This window comes from Pagrus major, chromosome 17 (genome assembly GCF_040436345.1).
Source record: "Pagrus major chromosome 17, Pma_NU_1.0".
Lineage (NCBI taxonomy): Eukaryota > Metazoa > Chordata > Actinopteri > Spariformes > Sparidae > Pagrus > Pagrus major.
The window spans coordinates 15,883,317-15,901,040 of NC_133231.1; the positions used below are offsets into that span (position 1 = coordinate 15,883,317).

Consider the following 17,724-nt stretch of genomic DNA (forward strand, 5'->3'; position numbering starts at 1 on the left):
TGCGCTTTAATCAAACCATGAATTCAACTTCCCCATTTCAAATAAGATCATTTTACATTTCAACAAAAGCTAGTTCATTCATTCTTGGATATTTTGCTTTATTAAGCTATTTGTTATGTGAGCTGTCACCAGCACCAGAGCTATTTAATGTCACTTCACATTTTCTTTCCAGCTGTGACATCTGCATTGTGTGGCAAAAGTGTCCCTCAATGCATCACTATATATATATATATATACATATATATATATATACACAATGAAAAACATCTAATAATACAATCATTCTTTTTTTCCTTTTTACTTCTAGCTAAAACAGCCTTCACTGCTCCTTTTAAACACTTTACACATCAGGTCAGACTAACCTCTTTATGAAAGAGCTGCTTCAGCACATTTGTCCTCATCTTCATCCTTCAAGATAACTTCACCATGGACCTATAACTTCAGGGCTGAAACTCCGCGTGAGCGCAACAACGACCACGTGATCGTCCAACCTGTCACGTGACCTGAGCCGAGCCGATCATGTGACTCAGCTGTGCAGCCTCACACTTCTCAGTCAGTCCACAGCTGACCACCTGAAACACGTCTCTCTGACCGGAGGCTCAAATCCACCGTGTTGTCACAGGGACGACATTAAACATGAGGTGAGTGTTAACCAATCAAAATGTCTTTGTCTTAACCCGCCACGTGCTGAGCTCGCGGCCAGTCTGTTTTGAAAGCTGAGTGACTTTTGCGGTGTCAGAGGTTCACACTTCACTGACCGGGCCTGCGGTCTCATGTGTGTCTTGTAAACAGAGGCAGGCTGTGGAGGGAGACTCTGGCTCTCCTGTTACTGTGGGCCTGTCTGGACTCGGCTCACTCACGGAGCTGCTCGTCGTTCTTCTGCCGAAAATCTCACCGCGTCAGCGGCCTGAATGGAGTGGACCCCGGCTCCCCTCTCTTCCTCACTCCTTACCTGGAGAAGGGCGCCATAGATGAAGGTATTACCACAGTCCTGCAGTCAGCAAGGCTGTGGTTTTATAATGATCACATGAGCCACCGAGCAGACGTGTTTTCTTTCTGTTTGCAGCCAGGAAACTGAGTCTGGTGGGAGAGCTGCCAGGGGCCAACGTCAAGAGCTATGCAGGGTACCTCACCGTCAACAAGAAATACAACAGCAACCTCTTCTTCTGGTTCTTCCCTGCACTCATGGTAGGCCCAGACTTCTCCTTTACAACCGGGACTTCCCACATTATAGAGTTACTGTCAGTGCTGAAGTTGGAGAGAGGTCACAAACACATTTTTGTGCTTGTTTTCTTTGGGACTCAACTTGATTGTACTCCAGGTGGTTGAGCTGTGCCCCCTCAGTGAACTTGTGATAAGGAATTGCACCTGTGTTATATGTAATCAGCTTCAGTACAGGAATGCCAGCTATGATGGTTAACTTTGTTTTTTGTCAAAAGTCACGTTTTTTAAAGCCATTTTTAGAAACTTTGTATCTCCTTAAAGCTGTGAATCAGTAACCGAGTCTCATATCTGTATTTCATACTTCAGTGCAGTGATGTCACATGATATTTCCACGACTGACACGGAATTAAAGTCTTGTGGCCTTTTATTCAAACCAATCTTGCATTACAGTGGATTTACTTTCAGCTGTTTCAGTTCAAGAGGCTCATTTTTCATCCTTCAAGTTCAGCCTCTGTGGAAACACTTCTGTGTGACAGCTTCTATTTAGAGGAGTCTTTACTAACAAATATGCAAACTGTGTGAGAGTTAATGCATCTTCAACCTTTACTACCTTGTTGCACCCAAAACGTCACATGCAGGCAGTAAATGTCGATGAGAGCATTATATAGTGCGTAGACTCTATTTTATCTAGTTCTTAGTATCTTCTTGGATGTGCACACTTGCAAACATTTTGCAGAGTTAATACATCGCCCTCATATTGACACATTTCTCAGACACCATAACCAGCGACTGTGTGATCTATTGTGAAATACAAACCAAAAGAGGAAGTTGTTATTGTCTCTGATTTTAAAAATCCATTTTGATAGTCCAGAGTTAATATGCTCATATTAACAGACAAAAGACAGATGTTTAACGTTGTATGTCGATTATTTGCTACATATCTACTGCTTGATTAACACATTAATCTGATTACCTCACCCCCATTTTAGTCTTTATTGCTATCACTGATTAAGACATTAAAGGGGCACTATGTAGTTTTGATGAAGAAATTCAAACTCAGAATTTTAATATTTATAATATGAATGAGTTAATAAAACAAACTCAGACATATTATTTGTTTCCATAACTGAATAAACAAGCTGTTCTCAGAGGAAGATAAGGTCCCCAGAACACTGTTTGAAGCTAGAAGGGTGGCAGGGTCCGCCAAATATAAAAGTAAAACAGTATGAATGTGTGTTGTCCTTTTTAAGGTCAGTTTGTTTATTGAGTCATGAAAATGAAGACAGTTTGCTTATTTAGTTTGTTCAGGCAATTACAATTTTGTCCACAAAGCTACATCATGCACCTTTTTAAGTGAGAACAGGTCTGTCAAAATAAAGAGTGTTTTTCTCTGTTTTCACCACTGGGTGGTGCTGAGGTCTTAATCTTTCTGTGTGTCCTGCTCTGACCGACAGCCGAGCCGGGCCAAGGCCCCCGTGATGCTCTGGCTGCAAGGAGGACCCGGTGGCACCTCCATGTTCGGTCTCTTTGTGGAACATGGACCGTATGTGGTGTATAAGAACTTGACTGGTAAGAAGTGGTCCGGTGCTACAGCAGCATATACATCTACTGTAATCCTTATTTACCCTAATGAGTCTGAGCCCTGTACAGTTTCTGTTTTTTAGCTTCTCTCTCTCATGTTTTATTTCTTCACTTTTGCAGTTGGTATGAGGGATTACGCCTGGACGTCGAGATATTCAGTTTTGTACATTGACAATCCGGTATGTGTTACGTAGTATTCTCAGAAAAAAACAACCCCCTATCAAGTTTTTCATCATCATCTCATCAGAGTGTTTTATGTGCGAGAATATGTACCGACAAGTCTTTGAGGAAGAGTGTTGTTTTTTCTAGGTTGGAACCGGTTTCAGCTTCACGGACGATGACAGGGGTTTTGCTCAGAACCAGGATGATGTTGGCAGAGATCTGTACAGGTAAAACACTGCCATCCAACTCAAACATAATATTCTTGTCAATTGGATCTTACAGTCTGTTGTTTGATTGTTAGTAACTCTTATTATTCCCTTCTCTTCCTTCTAAAGTGCTTTGACTCAGTTCTTCCAGATCTTTCCGGAGTATCAGTCCAATGACTTCTATGCGACTGGGGAGGTATATTTTTTATTTTTTTTTTTTTAAGCTTTGTAAATTATATAATGACACTGAAAAAGACAGAAGTGTAGAAGTCTACATGGCTAAACCTGAGCAGCACCAGTTATAGCATGTTGAGTACTCACATTGCTAATGTTCATACAGCATGTAGCATGTTATTGTGATTAAGCCATCTGTTAAATCTGCATACATCTTGCATGGTAACATTAAACATTCAAGAAATGGTGCGTATCTGTCATCTGCTGACAGTCTTTAATCTAGGTCATTAAGCAATCTGACTTGAACAGAATAAAATCAGTTGGTGAGTCTTGTTTTAACCTGAACTTTGGTCACTAGATGGATGACTGTAATATTTTACTTCTTTCCGTTTCAGATGCTGGGTGGTTACGGTGAGTTCATGTACCAGACAGGCATGATCGATGAACTCCAAAGAGAGTATGTCGTGCAGCAGACGGACCTTGGGGTTAAACTCATCCACCAGGAGAAGTGGGTGGAGGCTTTTCAGGTAAGAGATGCAAAACAAAATACAAGTCTGTGTTATTTATCATCATTATCTGGACTCATTTCTAATAGTTTAATGAATGAATGCCATAAATGCCATTTTTACTATCACATCTTTCTGAAACAAACATTAGAAATGTCAGTAAAATCAAAGACCAGGTTTAGCTGACTGTTTTGTCTGACTTCAGGTTTTTGATAGCTTGCTGAATGGTGATGTGGCACCATATCCCTCCTTCTTCCAAAATGCTACAGGCTGCACCAACTACTTCAACTACATGACGTGTCAGGTACTAAAAAACACTGCCAGAGCTCAAAGCTGCCTGTGTGACCTCTTTTAAGCAAAGTAATTACCTAAAAGGTTCTTTGCACAACCAACCCCTTTTTGTGCACCACAGGAGCCTGAAGACCAGGAGTACTTCAGCCAGTTTGTGACCCTGCCATCGGTGCGACGCGCCATCCATGTGGGGAACTTGACGTTCCACGACGGCTCGCAGGTGGAGAAGCACCTTCTGCAGGATGTCATGAAGAGCATCAAGCCGTGGCTGGGGGTGCTGATGGACCACTACAGGGTGAGGGCTGTGGGATTATCCACTTTAGTTGTATTTTGTCTTGGAGATGCAGTGTATTGATTATAATTGTGCTGTGATCTGAAAATAGTGAAGGATTACAGAAGAACAATTGAATATTCTAGATAAATCAGATAGGAAAACATCCTCTACCTCTTTGGTCAATGTTAATCAAATTATTGTTATTGAGATATTTGGTCAAAAAACATGGTGATTGTCCATATCTTCATCAAGATAAAATTCCTATAATTCCCATTTGTAGTGTGGAAAGTTTGGAAAATGCTTGAATTTACTCAAGTAAATCTGGTGTTTCATCTGCATAATCACTCAAGTAAACAACAATCTTTTAATATTTTAAATAAAACAATCCCGTGGTCATATTTTTTTAATCTCCTGGCATCAAAATGAGCAAGCATTAAATAATCATGATCAAAACATACAGTCAAAGTTAATATGAACAAGTGGTAAAATAAACAGAATGATATATGTGTAGATGTGATGATAAAGACTTGATAAGTCTGTACATTTTTTGGTTTAGATACCTTGAAGGTGCTTAAAAAGTACTTGATTTTACTCTGAACCCTGTATCTAACAGTGTTTCCCTGTTTGATCCAGGTCTTAATCTACAGCGGTCAGCTGGATGTAATCGTAGCAGCCCCGCTGACCGAGAGGTTCCTGCCCACTGTCAACTGGACCGGGGCAGATGAGTACAAAAAAGCCCCTCGCTTCCACTGGAAGCTTCAGCCCGGCGACACGGAGGTGGCAGGTTACGTCAGACAAGTGGGAGATTTTTGCCAGGTGAGCAGCATTAATACTTACAGTGTGAACAATGTGAAGAGTACTAGGTGAAAGCTGTAATCCATCCTCTTGTCACGCAGGTCATCATCCGAGGAGGGGGACACATTCTGCCTTACGACCAACCAGCGAGGTCCTTTGACATGATTGACAGATTCCTTTCAACACGAGGCTGGATATGAAATGTTTTGCTGCCAATCAAAGCACGTCCACATTGATTACTGACTGTTGATTTGAAAGACTGTTAACTGTTAACTATCTCAGCCACTGTAAATCAGCATGTGTTGGAAGTTGAACTCATTTTTGCAGCTGATTCATTTGTTTTTGTTTTTTTTAAGCATTTGAGCAGTTCTCTGATGCACTGCAAATAAAAACAGGTCCTCTTAACCTGGATCCAGACCTCTTTTAAGCAACTCAGATTGTAAAAATTAAGTGGAAACAAAATGGCATGTAGCCTTAGGTCTGTGGAAATCATTTCAAGTTTATTTCTGTTGGGTCTGAGGGAGATGTATGTTGTATTGAATCAGCTTAAAGATGAAATGTAAAGAATGAACCTCGAAACCAGAGCGGAGCGTCTGGAAATAAAATGCTTTTTTCTAAATGTGAGTGTCTTAATAATCAGAGAAGACTGCAATGAATGTTGCTGCCTGATGACCTTTTCTGAAGGACTTCTGTTGCAGGCTTTTACAGATATGACGGCACCTGTTGATGAATGAAATTTGTCCTTTAAGCGCTGTTTGGTTGGTCAACAAAATAAACACCAGGGGTCAGTGTTCTCCAAAGAAATTTCATTGGATACCCAGAAATTAAACATCAGTATGACTTCACAAAACTGCTTTTTAAAGTTTACACCCTTCGGTCTCTAATTATCTGAACTTACGTCCTAAAACCAATAATAAATAACTCCTATAGGGGCCTCTGCATGTTGCAACAACAAACAATGCGTAATTTCATTCTTTTGGTTATTGTGGCTTTAAAATGTAATTGATTAGCTGTATTGTTCTGTGGTGATTTTGTCAAAATGCCAGTAAGTTGTTTTCGTACTTAACTGTCATGTTATTTCATCAGGCAACTATCAAGATGTCTAGACAGTTCAATAATTAATGGGTATTCTAAACCTTTGAAGAGTTTAACTATTTAATGAGCAGTTATGTCTCAAGGACAAGCAGCAGGAAATACTGTTGGTTTAAATATTAGTTTTCCTTTTTTCATGTATTTACTATATTTTTGCACTCTGGAAATAATCGTGTCACTAGATTTTAAGTACAGTCAGTTAGTTGTATGTTACAGAACAAGTGCTTTATTTTCATACCGTAATGTAACTGCAGTGATACTTTAACATCTGTACAAATGCAAAAACAAAAACAAAATGGAGATACAGACACAAATAAAATGTACAAAGTTATGCAGGCAAGAATGGATTCATCAGTTCATTACATATAAACAATGTATTTAAGCGCTGAAATGAGCCTCGACGTACAACAGAAGGCAACAAGTGCTATGCGAACATTATTTACAGACATGTACCACACATTTACTCCCTTCAAAAAGAAAGGTGGTTGCATTACATGTACAGGATTACAGAAATTAATAATGACATTATGTACAATATTTATAGTTTTTAGATTTAAAATAATACAATTATAACATCATTAATGTGTGGGAATTTTTTCTGCACCTCTCACGAAACCACACAGACGCATTCACACTGCACTTCCATCTGTCCTGTTTGTCTGGATCCACTGTCAGAAAATGAAACGAGAGACTCTTAATCTAAATTATTCCAGTTGAAATTTCTTTGAGATCATTACCTTGTTTTCACATGCGAGAGGTTAATTTGGAATGGTCTAACGAGCCTAAGATGGTTTAAAAAACAACCTAACATAAGGCAAGCTTCAGTTCAAAGGGTTGGTACGTCAAAGCCCTTTTCAAGAGAATCTATTTCTCCGTCTCATCAACACACATATCGAACTGCACACACAGACTCTCGGGTTATGACATAAACGGTCTGACAAAACTTGAATGTGAGTATAAAGATATTCTTCTTTCAGTTGTTTTTGTTTTCCAGAATAAAAAGGGCACAAACTTAACAATGCAGGCTCTCATCCTACAATAAGAGCTCTATGTTCCCTTCTTCTCTCTATAGACATGTGATGCATGCCAGGCACAGTGTCTCCTAAAAGCCAAACACAGTTAAGTTTCTCGCTGGTGTGTGAAAAAGGGGGGATCACTGAGAATTACTCTGACCTTAATATGGCTATTCTACCCTCTGGGATGACAGAGGACAAAGTGCATAGACAGCTCTGCGATCGCTCCACCTGTCAGTGGAATGTATTTCATCCGTCCTCCTGCAAAACACAGTGCATTATGGTCATCACGCTAATGAGTCGACATTCCTGGTCATAGGAAGGAAAAAAGAAAGAGCGGTTGTGGATAACATACGAGTACATCCAACATCGCCAATCTGAACTGCAGAGGAGGCCTGAGAAAGAGAGGAAGAGAAGTTGATGAAGAGGTCAGAGGTCAAATGGAAAATGGGTATTTTTCTCCTTGGTCAGCTGCTCTTACATGTAGCAGAAATCCGTGACAAAACTCATTAATAATACACAGAAAACTGAGCAAACAAGAGTGGCGTTTTGCTGTCTAACTAAAGATTTTAAGAAAGATTCAGGCACATTGTGACATTGAGGAAAGCACAGGCATAAACTGCTCCTCTTTAGAAACTGTAAAACAGTTATGGGACGCCAGTCAACGAAAACAATCATGCTCACACTCTTTTTCTTTCTCGCACACTTTTTTTTTGTTTTTTTTCTTTACACGCCTGCTGAACTTTGTTCTGCAGTGTAAAGAAGGCAAAAAAACACAAACAGGTAATATACATAATTCACATGCATACTCAAAACTACACAGACGCTCGCAATCGAATGTTTTGTTCATTTGGGATTTGAATCCAAAATGTGGATCCAGATGCACAAACACACAAAGAGAGGCCTCAATAATTAAAGCTTCAGTTGGTCCTGGAGAGCGGAGGAGTTTGTTTCAAACCCCCGAGCTGCCTCACTGGTATCACAGTGTACAGTTCTGTAGCTGTTAACAGCATCGTATGTCCTTGGGACCTGAGTGGCTTGGCCACGCTGATCATGATGTGGACATACAGTTGAGAAAATGATCAATACTGTGATGTATTGCTTCCATTTCATCATGTTTTCACTGTCATGCTGTACTAAGAATACCGCTGACAGGGAAAAGGTTAACAGTCATATAGGAAAGAAAAGGATCATTACACCTGCTTGCATATTCCTTGTCTTCAAGACATCGTGGTGACAGTTTCAGAACTTAAAGGCAGCAACTTATTCAGAGTCTGTTGCACACACTCAACACACTGTCCACATGTGACATTCAGAGAATGATGGGACTCATTTGTTCAGTCCATCAGGCATACAGAGATGTAAGGTTTGCTTACAGAGATGACAGTCTCAGGCTAATGTCTCTTTCCTCTGGTTCCATGACCACCGTGGTCCATTTTGTACCATTACACACAACAGAAATATTCACTTAAATGCTGCATGAGATTAGCAAAACTCCCTTTTCGCTAAAAGCACAAAAAAAAAAAAAAAAATTAAAAAAAGGCAATAAACCATAGAACATTTACGCGTTAATAGGGTTGGTCTATAAAAATACATACTGTAGCTACTGTATAAAGAACAGCCTCACAGGCCTTTGAGGTTTTTCTTGATGGAAGGAGGGGAGAGGGGGGCAAGCATGTGCAGCTGGCAACCCTCAGAAAGCAGGGTAACGGGTAGTGGGGGCCGGTTGTTTGGGGCTACAGCTGGGGTTATAGTCTCTCCTGTCCCTAGTGGATGGGGTTAATGTCTGTGCGGTGGTTGGCTTGCCCGTGCACGCTGTTGCCCCCTACGGTTGTGGTGGAGGTGGTGATGGTGTTGTGCTGAATGACCTGCTGCTGGGAGCACGCTGGGGCTGGACTGCCCGCCGGACTGCTCTCTGGACCTGGGGACACAGCAGAGACATCAGTGAGGATGGACACATGCGTGTGAATACCATGACCTCCAATCTCTACACAGAGGATTCAAAATATAACGTAACTGTAAAAGAAATCATATAAAAATAAACACAGACCAGGTCTCTTTAATGTAGAAAAAAAGCTTTATTAGCAGATAAATTTCACATGACACAACATGTGATACTAAAAATGGCATTTATGTCACCTGTCATCTCAAAATGGGCCATAAATGGATAACACAAAAATGGAAAAGTGAATCACTCAACTCCATAAACACGCCTGATGACTTCTGGACACATTGATGGTGACATCTGTACACAAGCTAGACTCATCGATGAAACTCTCCCAGCCCAGTCTGGGAGTTGGCTCTCTTCTGTATAAAAGAACCATTCAGCCAAAGGGGGGATGTGAGCCTTATTTTCCTGTGCTAAAGCCACACAGGGAGGTGCCTTATCCTAATTACATGGAAATGTCACTTGTATCCGTATCAAAGGGTGGGGCTCTGATGTCATGCACGGCGGAGCCGAGGCACAGCACAGCAATCAGTGAGATCCTGGGACATCCATGAGAGTTTGGATGCCAACATGCAGCCTGTGACGTCTTTCTCACGTTGTGTCTCGGCTGCCTCTGCGCGCAGAGGTGCTGTCAGATGGAAAAACAGGTCTCATGCGAGATTTAGACTATGAACTCTCAGTCCAGGCCGGCTAGCAGAGTGTGCAACACCCGTATGTGAACGGAAGAGTCCTGCAGTGAGCGTGGGTGCTGGATACCAGCACATAGGAGCGAAGAGTCTTGGCAGTCACTGCGTGTCCATCACAGTTCAGTTTAAAGCTTTCCTCTGGCAAGACAACTAAAGAGCGTTTCCACAGCAGTGCTGTCTGCACTGCATGGCTAAGGCACACAGATGAAGGTGTGTTTTTGGTCATACTCCCAAGAGTGTGTGTGTGTCTGTGTTTATGTTTGAGCTACTCACTGAGGTAACCTTGGGACTCTTTCTGCATAGTGGTGATGGGACAGTCCTTGTGTGTGAGGAGAAGCTGCTTGAGTTGGGTCACCTCGTTCTTTAACATGGTCACTTCATTCTGCAGGAAGAACACAGGAGCATTTTAAGACTATTGTCCATGGAATCCACAATTAAAGCAGGCTACACTATTATCTTAAATCACTTGATAACTATTGGTATCAGTGTACTGACAACAGTGTTATCCCGTAATATTTATGTCTAAATATACAAATTAGGCTATCTAATTACACATGCACAAATTTGCATTTCCTGAACAGAAATCTGAACAAAAAAGAAAGAAGACATATTATGGACACAAAATAGCCCAAAATCTCAAAATTGACCAGTACATGAAAAAGCATTTTAACCTGCAGTGTCTCCAATTAAAGCAACATTATGCAACTTTTTTTTACCTTAAAATAACAGCATTAAATCATTTTGATGGTACAGTGTCTTATAATAGGGTGAATGGCCACTCCACCCCCCATCACTTGAGAGGGTAGGATCACAGCGTTACATATTTACTTCAAGATACAAGTTTTCAACACATAACATTGTTATGACGTAATGAGTTTTGTTTGTAGTTAGCACCTACATTACGCCCGTCAAGTTGTTCCAGACAAAATGCCAATTGCTACATACTGTTGCTTTAAAGGTTAGGTTTAAAGCCAGTGTTTAATTTGACTCTTCTGGGCTACTATAGAAACATGATGGTGCAACATGGCGGACTCCGTAGATATAAAATGCTCATTCTAAGGTAACGAAAACATGATTCTTAGTTTCAGGTGAATAAATCCGACATGAGGGCCTTTTTAATTGTCTAAATCCAGGTTTTTCAGTCCGGTTCCTGGTGCACACCCCCCCCAGGAAAAGAGCTGACAAGCTCAGTAGTAAAATTGGGATTCAGATGTTTTGTTTTTAAATATCATTCTCATACTCAAACCAATCCCACTTACCACCATTATCTTGTGCAAAACAGGATAATATCTTAAAAAGGAACTTCAAAAAATGTCAAAAAAACTGTTGTCTGTAGTTGCCAGTGAGTGGCACTGGTGGTGTGAATGGATGTAGAAGTTTAAAGGGTTGTTTTTGAACACCTGAAGTTCATTGTGTACCTGAAGCTGCATGTTGGTCTGGGTGAGCTCCTCTGCCTTCTTCTCTAACGACATCACCCACACTTTTCTCTTCTGCCTGCATCTTGTTGCTGCTGCTCTGTTCCGTTCCAGAAACTTCCGCCGACGTTCGTCTGGATCCTCGTCCACCACCCGCCTGCGCCGGCCGCCACTGGGAGGCGGAGACTGCAGCTGCGTGGGCTGCATCTGCTGGGTTGCAGGTGACATCTGAAACACAGGCAGAGGGGAGGGAAGAATCAATAAATGAGTGTCTGCCACCATCTGACCAGACACGCAACCATTGTGACACACCTGGTAAACAGCCAGCCACCTGTCTGCTGTCAATCATCCAAGCCTCTAAACAAGCATCTATACATTACCTCCTGCAGCTATTCCACGTCTGGCAACTTCCCCAAAAACAACATCTGGTTGTGCCACGTGCCCCATGAGCTGGGCCGTGGGCGTCAGGAGTGACAGAGTGAGTGAGTGACTGGGCTGATTCACCAGCCTGCCCACCTTGTTAAAGAGGTGTCAGGAGGCAGTTTTCCACCGCCCACTTCCACTCAGGCTAACACCACCAGACACAGTCAAAAGACTCGTTTCTAAAACCGTACGTGCACTGACAGATCTTGACATATACTTGGCAAGGTCAAGTGTTTTCAGTCTTCAGATCATTACCATTTTTATGAGAACCATGGAAAATACAAGCTGCTTTAATGGCCTCCGTGCCTACACAGAGTGTTGTTTTAATGCCTTAATGATACATTTGGAACATACAGTGAATTGCATTTCTCGACGTCCTTCATCCAAAATGCCTGGCATTACAGAGGGCGTTTGACAATGCAAGGACAAAGTGTTTCACATCATGTTATTCTTAATGCTGTGTGCAGTACTTTCAATTAAAATTAAACCAAATATATTCACGGCTAAGATGTTCCAGAACCATTAACCAAGGCTGTCTGTTCAGCATCAGGACCAGCATTTATAAAACTTCTTCAGCACCTGGAGCATGTTGTGTCCACGTAATGGCAGCTTGGCAGCGGAGGATGATTTTTAAAAGACAGTCCTGAGCATCTTTTATAAAGGGCACTTTATGGCCTCCTCATGACCCTTTCCCTCCTCGGCAGGCGTCCGACACTGACCTGTAGCTGACCAACCTCAGAGGAAAAAATTACCTTTGAGATGGTTGCCAGGAAACCACTTGGCATTATGGCAGCAGCGAGGGAAAATGTGCTCATCCACTGACTTAGTGTGTATCTGAAGCATCATTTCCACTATACTTCTATACTAAACCACTAATAGCTGCCTTCAAAACTGCTCAGAGAGCAACTAAAGCGCTGCCTTGTTTCAGTTGTGGAACCTATACAGTGTGAGAGGTTTTAATGTGCAGGGTAGTTAATGTGTTATTGAACCTGTGGCTGTCTAAAAGCTTCGGCTCTGCAGGGAATGTGTTTTGCTTACATGTGAAGAAGAGTGCATTGGAGGGTGCGGTGAGGTCTGGTGCGGGTGCCCGGGATGGAGGTGGGGATTGTGGGAGTTGTGATGGGGGTTGTGTCCCTGCGGGTGGTGGTGTCCACTCTGGCCATGGCCCTGGCTGTGGTGGTGGTGGCCGTGGTGCTGGTACGCGTGGGGAGGGGCTTGAAGGTGCTGGTGCGGGTGCATGTGATGGTGGCTGCCTTGCTCCTGCCGCGATGACATCATCTCCATCATGTGGCCCATGGAGTTCATGTTGCCGTTGGCGATGGCACCCGGGTGGTGTGAAAGTGCAGCCTTCAGCCTCTGTGAAGACAAAATGGACACCAAACATAAAGTTTATGAATCATTTAAAAGAGACATATTATGCTTTCTGGTTTTGGTGTGTCATTTAGGTTCTTGTGCATGTAAAAAAACTGGAAAGTTAAAAAGACCAAAGTCCGAGCCAATGGGAGCTCCTCTCTCCCATAGAAAACACTGTTCCTGAAACGCGTCGTCAGTAGTCCGGCCTGTAATTTTGTGACCTTCACACATTTGAGTCACACATTTGCATAATTTACGTCCTGGGCTAGTTTGGCAAGTAAGAATTGATTTAGCACAGCTGCTCAGTTGTTGCTAGCGGTGCCGGGTCAGGCATGTGTGAGCTGACCAATAAGACTGGGTATTCAGAAAAGGGCAGCCTTAAAGAGACAGGAGCTAAAACAGAGCGTCTCTGGAAATACATTACTGCTTTACTGGACAGTATATGAAAACCAGTGCATTTTTTTAACATTACACCATGTAAACATATTCTAGTAGCAACTGGAATTAAATTATGAACCTGAAAATGAGCATGTATACGTATCCTTTAAAAGAAAAGTTTGTTCATGCTCTCATCTGTCAGTGTGTTGATCAACAGTTAAAGCAGGTTGCTGTGTTGACTCAGAGATGATGAACGACTCCATAAATCTATATGTCGGGAGAACAAATCAAAGCCACTTAGGCTGTCCTCTGTGTCTCCTTCAGTCTTGTCATTCTCCTGCTTTACCTTCCATGATTGCCATCCCACTAGTCCCTCCTCCTCATATTCTTAATAGCCTCTCTCTACTGTATGCACATGTGTGTGTGTCTGGATGTCTGCATGTGAGATGAGCTCGCTGGCGAGGTGTTAGCCTCAGACTGCTCCCTTGCAGTTGACCCAGCAGGAGGTTTGTTGCTTTAACCGTGTGGTCTACTTAGCCCTGACTGAGCTGGTGTGTCTCTGCACAGCCTGGGAGGGAGACCAGAGTCTCTGTGTCCCACGTGTTTACCGAACGCACCTCTCCTCAAGGGTCTGTTTTTCTGGGCATCACATAAAGACAACCGCAAGACCAGGAAAAATTCTAATGCAAATACACAAGTGCCAAAAAATGTCCTCAGGCTGTGTTGTACAGAAACCCAGACAAAATAAAAAATGTGTCTGAACCGCTGGAGGAATAACAGATTGAGAGAGTGTTGAGACTGTTAAACTTTGATTAATGTATATTTATTAAGCAAGTGTACTGCTGATGTGAGTAAATAAAGTCCAGCCTTAGATTTTGTTTAAAACTTGCCTTTACTTGTCACTTTAAGCAAAGCGTTAGGAGCGAAACTGAAAACAAAGGCATTCATTTCAGGGCTACTGTTGTGAATTCCACAAAGTTTTTTATTCTCTTTCCCAGTGCTCTCTTTCCTCCCCCTGCTCCCTTCCCCCTTCTCCCAGCTGCTGTCAGCGGGTCCACGCCGGGTCCAGGGCTCCATATCTTTTAACAACCTTCACATTCATGATTCCCATAGGGAATGGCATCCAGCTGGTCTGGATCACTACGCTAGGACACGACAACATCAGGCCTCCACTCCTCTCTCTCACACACTGTCCGTGAGTGGAAAGCTTTTTTACCAGGAGGGGGGAGACACAGTCAAACAAATCATTTTAAAAGTGGAACGGTCAAAAAAGAGCGTACCCCTCTGGTTTGTATTATGTTTACAAATTACAATATGTACTTGTCCGAGGATTTACAAGTCATTGTCTTTCCATACACAGCACATGTAATACACATGAAACCTGCACAGAGAAATTATGACCTTGCCAAGCCTGTTTTGGCTGAGTAGAGTTTCTGCTCGTCAATCCACAGGATGCCTGACATACTAAAACTGAACGACACTTCGAGACACAAGTTTGTTTTTATCTGTTGGCCCTCAATGTGAATCACACCCTAACCCCTGTGTAACCGCCTTCACCACAGCCTCAGCAGCACAACTCTCAGGGGCCACAGCCCTTCTTCTTTGTGACCAGCGAGACAGGGGTTAAAATACCACAGAGTCCTTCAGGAACACACAGCGGGGCGGACACAGGCCTGCAGCTGTCCACAGCATCACAAAGTCATACTGAAAGTTACTGAGGGTAACAAGTGGCAGTGAGAAAGCTCTGACTGACTGTAATATATTGGTACTATCAACAGCGCATACTTTAGTACCCGTATATGTAATTGATATCTATCTGGACAAGCAGGAATAACAGACAGCCATTTGACATGCATCTAAAATAGAAAATGGATTTAAACAAGCTTACAGATATCAATCATAGTCACCGGTGTTGACAAGGACATCCTCCGTGTATCACAGGGTAAAATCTGCAGTTGACAGACCTGACTAAACACCTTCCCTTCAGCCTTCAGCTTGTCAGTCAGCTTGAGAGAGGTGAGGCCCACCCCTCTTGTGAAACAGAAAACCAATCAGGGTTTGACAATCGCCTGCCACTTAGTCACGGAGCAGGCAATCACCTGATGAGCTGAAGCCTGCCGAATCTACAGGCTGCCTGCCGTGATTTTGAGGCCCTAGTAAAGATGTCTGCATGTGGGTAGGATCCTCATTTGACTCCCTGCCAACTAGGCGCCGGGGGAGAAGGACAGAGAGGGTGAAAGGGAGGTGAAGGGGGACAGTGAGAGAGAGAGAGAGAGAGAGAGAGAGACCAGCAGTGAAGGGAGATTAGATGGCTTTGAGTGTCTCCTCCCCACACACCATCAGCCCAAGACAGCGAGTGCTCATTTATCAGTGTCTCTGAGAGCTTTCCAGCTGGCAGCGCGGCGCTATCTGTTTATTAATTGAATTAGCCCGCATCCGAAGAGGCCCGAGAGTGTCAGAGTACAGAGGCAGGTCAAAGAGCTGAGGGGCCACTCCAACAAGAGTCAGGGTGATAGTTATAAACAGGACAGAGACAAAACAAAATCAAAATCAATCCCACATAACAATCAGATACAAGTGATAAAGGAACGAGAAAAAACTACTACTACTTAAATAAGTGGCAGTTAGTGTCAAGCACTCAAATTAGGGACGGGCAATATGGCCTTAAAATAATATTGCAATATTCTTAAGCTATATCGCGATACACAATATATATTTAGATATTTGGAAATCTCCTCAAAAGCACTTTATAAATGCATCGAGATATGTATGACCCAAAATATTAGCACAATGAGATTTTTGATCAATAATCATCAGTAATGTGGACATAATGAGTAAGTGGGTAAAGGCAAGTATTAGAACAAGTCTGGTAAGTTAAGAAAACGACTTCACTTTCCTATAATGCAGCCATTAAAACCAGGAAAAGACAAAACTTATGCCATATGCCAATTTGAGTCGATTTACAGTAGTCTCATATCATGATAGTGATATAGTATTGCTATTTTTCCCCCTAGCTCAAATTAGTTTAAAGAAAAATCCATGTTTCAAATTGTGCCAGAAGAGAAAACCCTTACCGTGATATAAACCTATTCCTGAAGCTACCTCTGCACAAGTGCCTGTCGAGACTCCAGCTCGGTTAAGCCCAGCCCGGCCAAAACTTAAGTCTTTGTATCCAGAACCACAGTGACGTTAGCAGAGCGATGATGAGCAGGCTGTGATTCTTAAACACCTTCATCAGCTCCCTAATGACTCTTTAACACATGGTTGTATTTGCCCCAGACTGTGCTAAGCACAAGAAACTTAACCACCACGTGCATTTTACTCTTAATAACACACACACATACATATACATTTCTCCTGCAGAAACATGGCCGCTACAGAAAACAGTCATTAAATCGGTGCAGGTGTTAGCCTGTGGCAGTACTGTCTGCCCTGCTGGAAAAAGACACAACAAGAGGATGAGTAGTTCATGACACCATAAAGACATGTCAGCTTCTACCAGGATAAATCTATAAACTAGCAGCCTATATGTGTAATCGGGTGCATTTGACACTACATTTCATGCATTCTGTATGTGTACTTAAAGTAGTAAGCCTATTGATTTTCCATTGTTAAACACAATCCCTGAATCAGCCATCTTTTGCCCAGAGGGGAGCTGTCTCCTCTCAGACCTTTGCCCCCTGACCTCTCCACTCCTACTCCTTTTTTTAGGTTTCTTTCATTTATGTGGTCTCAGGGATACCAGGTGATCACCCATTAATGATATTTATTAATGGCTGCTTCCTCTCTGACACCGGGGGGCTCTGAGTGATGTCCCTGTGAGTGCTCTGGGCACATCCTGAGAAGACACTCAGGTTTCTCCTCGGCAGATGACTTCATATCTATTAACCCTGGGCGGAGGAAGCGAGAGCAACGGAGCAGGTACAAAGGGAGGAGACCACGCCCGCCTCAGGATGGGTAAATCAAACCCGCTGAGGTCAGGGTGAGCACTTTTATTCCCCTTAAAAGTGGAGCAGTGTGCTATCAGGGGACCTGTGGCCCTCTGGCGCCTTGCAGCAGGTTAGACAGATTTAACCAGTCTGTGGAGTCACAGTTTAAGTGCAGAAAGATCACAGTTTCAAAAGATCTTCCGCTTCACATTAAAGACTCCACTGAGAAACATTAAAGCTTCTGTCTGTCTCCGTCAGCCTTTCGTTCACACTACACCAGCACAGTGATCATGTGCACAGCATTTCTAATTGCATAATATATCATAGCGGTAAT

The 17,724-nt window shown here is 42.6% G+C and overlaps 2 protein-coding genes across 2 annotated transcripts in view; one reads left to right on the plus strand and one right to left on the minus strand.

Moving 5' to 3' along the window:
- Positions 1-523: 523 nt before the first annotated feature.
- On the plus strand, positions 524-5,772 carry cpvl (carboxypeptidase vitellogenic like). Its single transcript, XM_073484951.1, has 10 exons — positions 524-641; positions 793-977; positions 1,067-1,188; positions 2,619-2,733; positions 2,866-2,924; positions 3,055-3,134; positions 3,243-3,309; positions 4,206-4,379; positions 4,992-5,174; positions 5,255-5,772. Exons 1-10 carry the CDS (start codon positions 637-639, stop codon positions 5,351-5,353), a joined length of 1,089 nt encoding a protein of 362 aa, XP_073341052.1. The 5' UTR covers positions 524-636; the 3' UTR covers positions 5,354-5,772.
- Positions 5,773-8,915: 3,143 nt separating this feature from the next.
- The window catches only part of creb5b (cAMP responsive element binding protein 5b), a 37,394-nt gene continuing 28,585 nt past the window's right edge, over positions 8,916-17,724 (minus strand). The window contains exons 7-10 of the mRNA XM_073485899.1: positions 12,769-13,086; positions 11,311-11,535; positions 10,166-10,274; positions 8,916-9,179 (exon numbers count right to left, since the gene is read on the minus strand). Of these exons, the coding sequence (XP_073342000.1) occupies positions 9,025-9,179; positions 10,166-10,274; positions 11,311-11,535; positions 12,769-13,086 (807 nt within the window). The 3' untranslated portion in view covers positions 8,916-9,024. The remainder of the gene's footprint in view (positions 9,180-10,165; positions 10,275-11,310; positions 11,536-12,768; positions 13,087-17,724) is intronic.

Coding starts and splice junctions, on each gene's coding strand:
- cpvl (XM_073484951.1), top strand. Junction 3,135..3,242: donor GTTGGCAGAGATCTGTACAG/GTAAAACACTGC, acceptor TTCCTTCTAAAG/TGCTTTGACTCAGTTCTTCC. Junction 4,380..4,991: donor TGCTGATGGACCACTACAGG/GTGAGGGCTGTG, acceptor TGTTTGATCCAG/GTCTTAATCTACAGCGGTCA.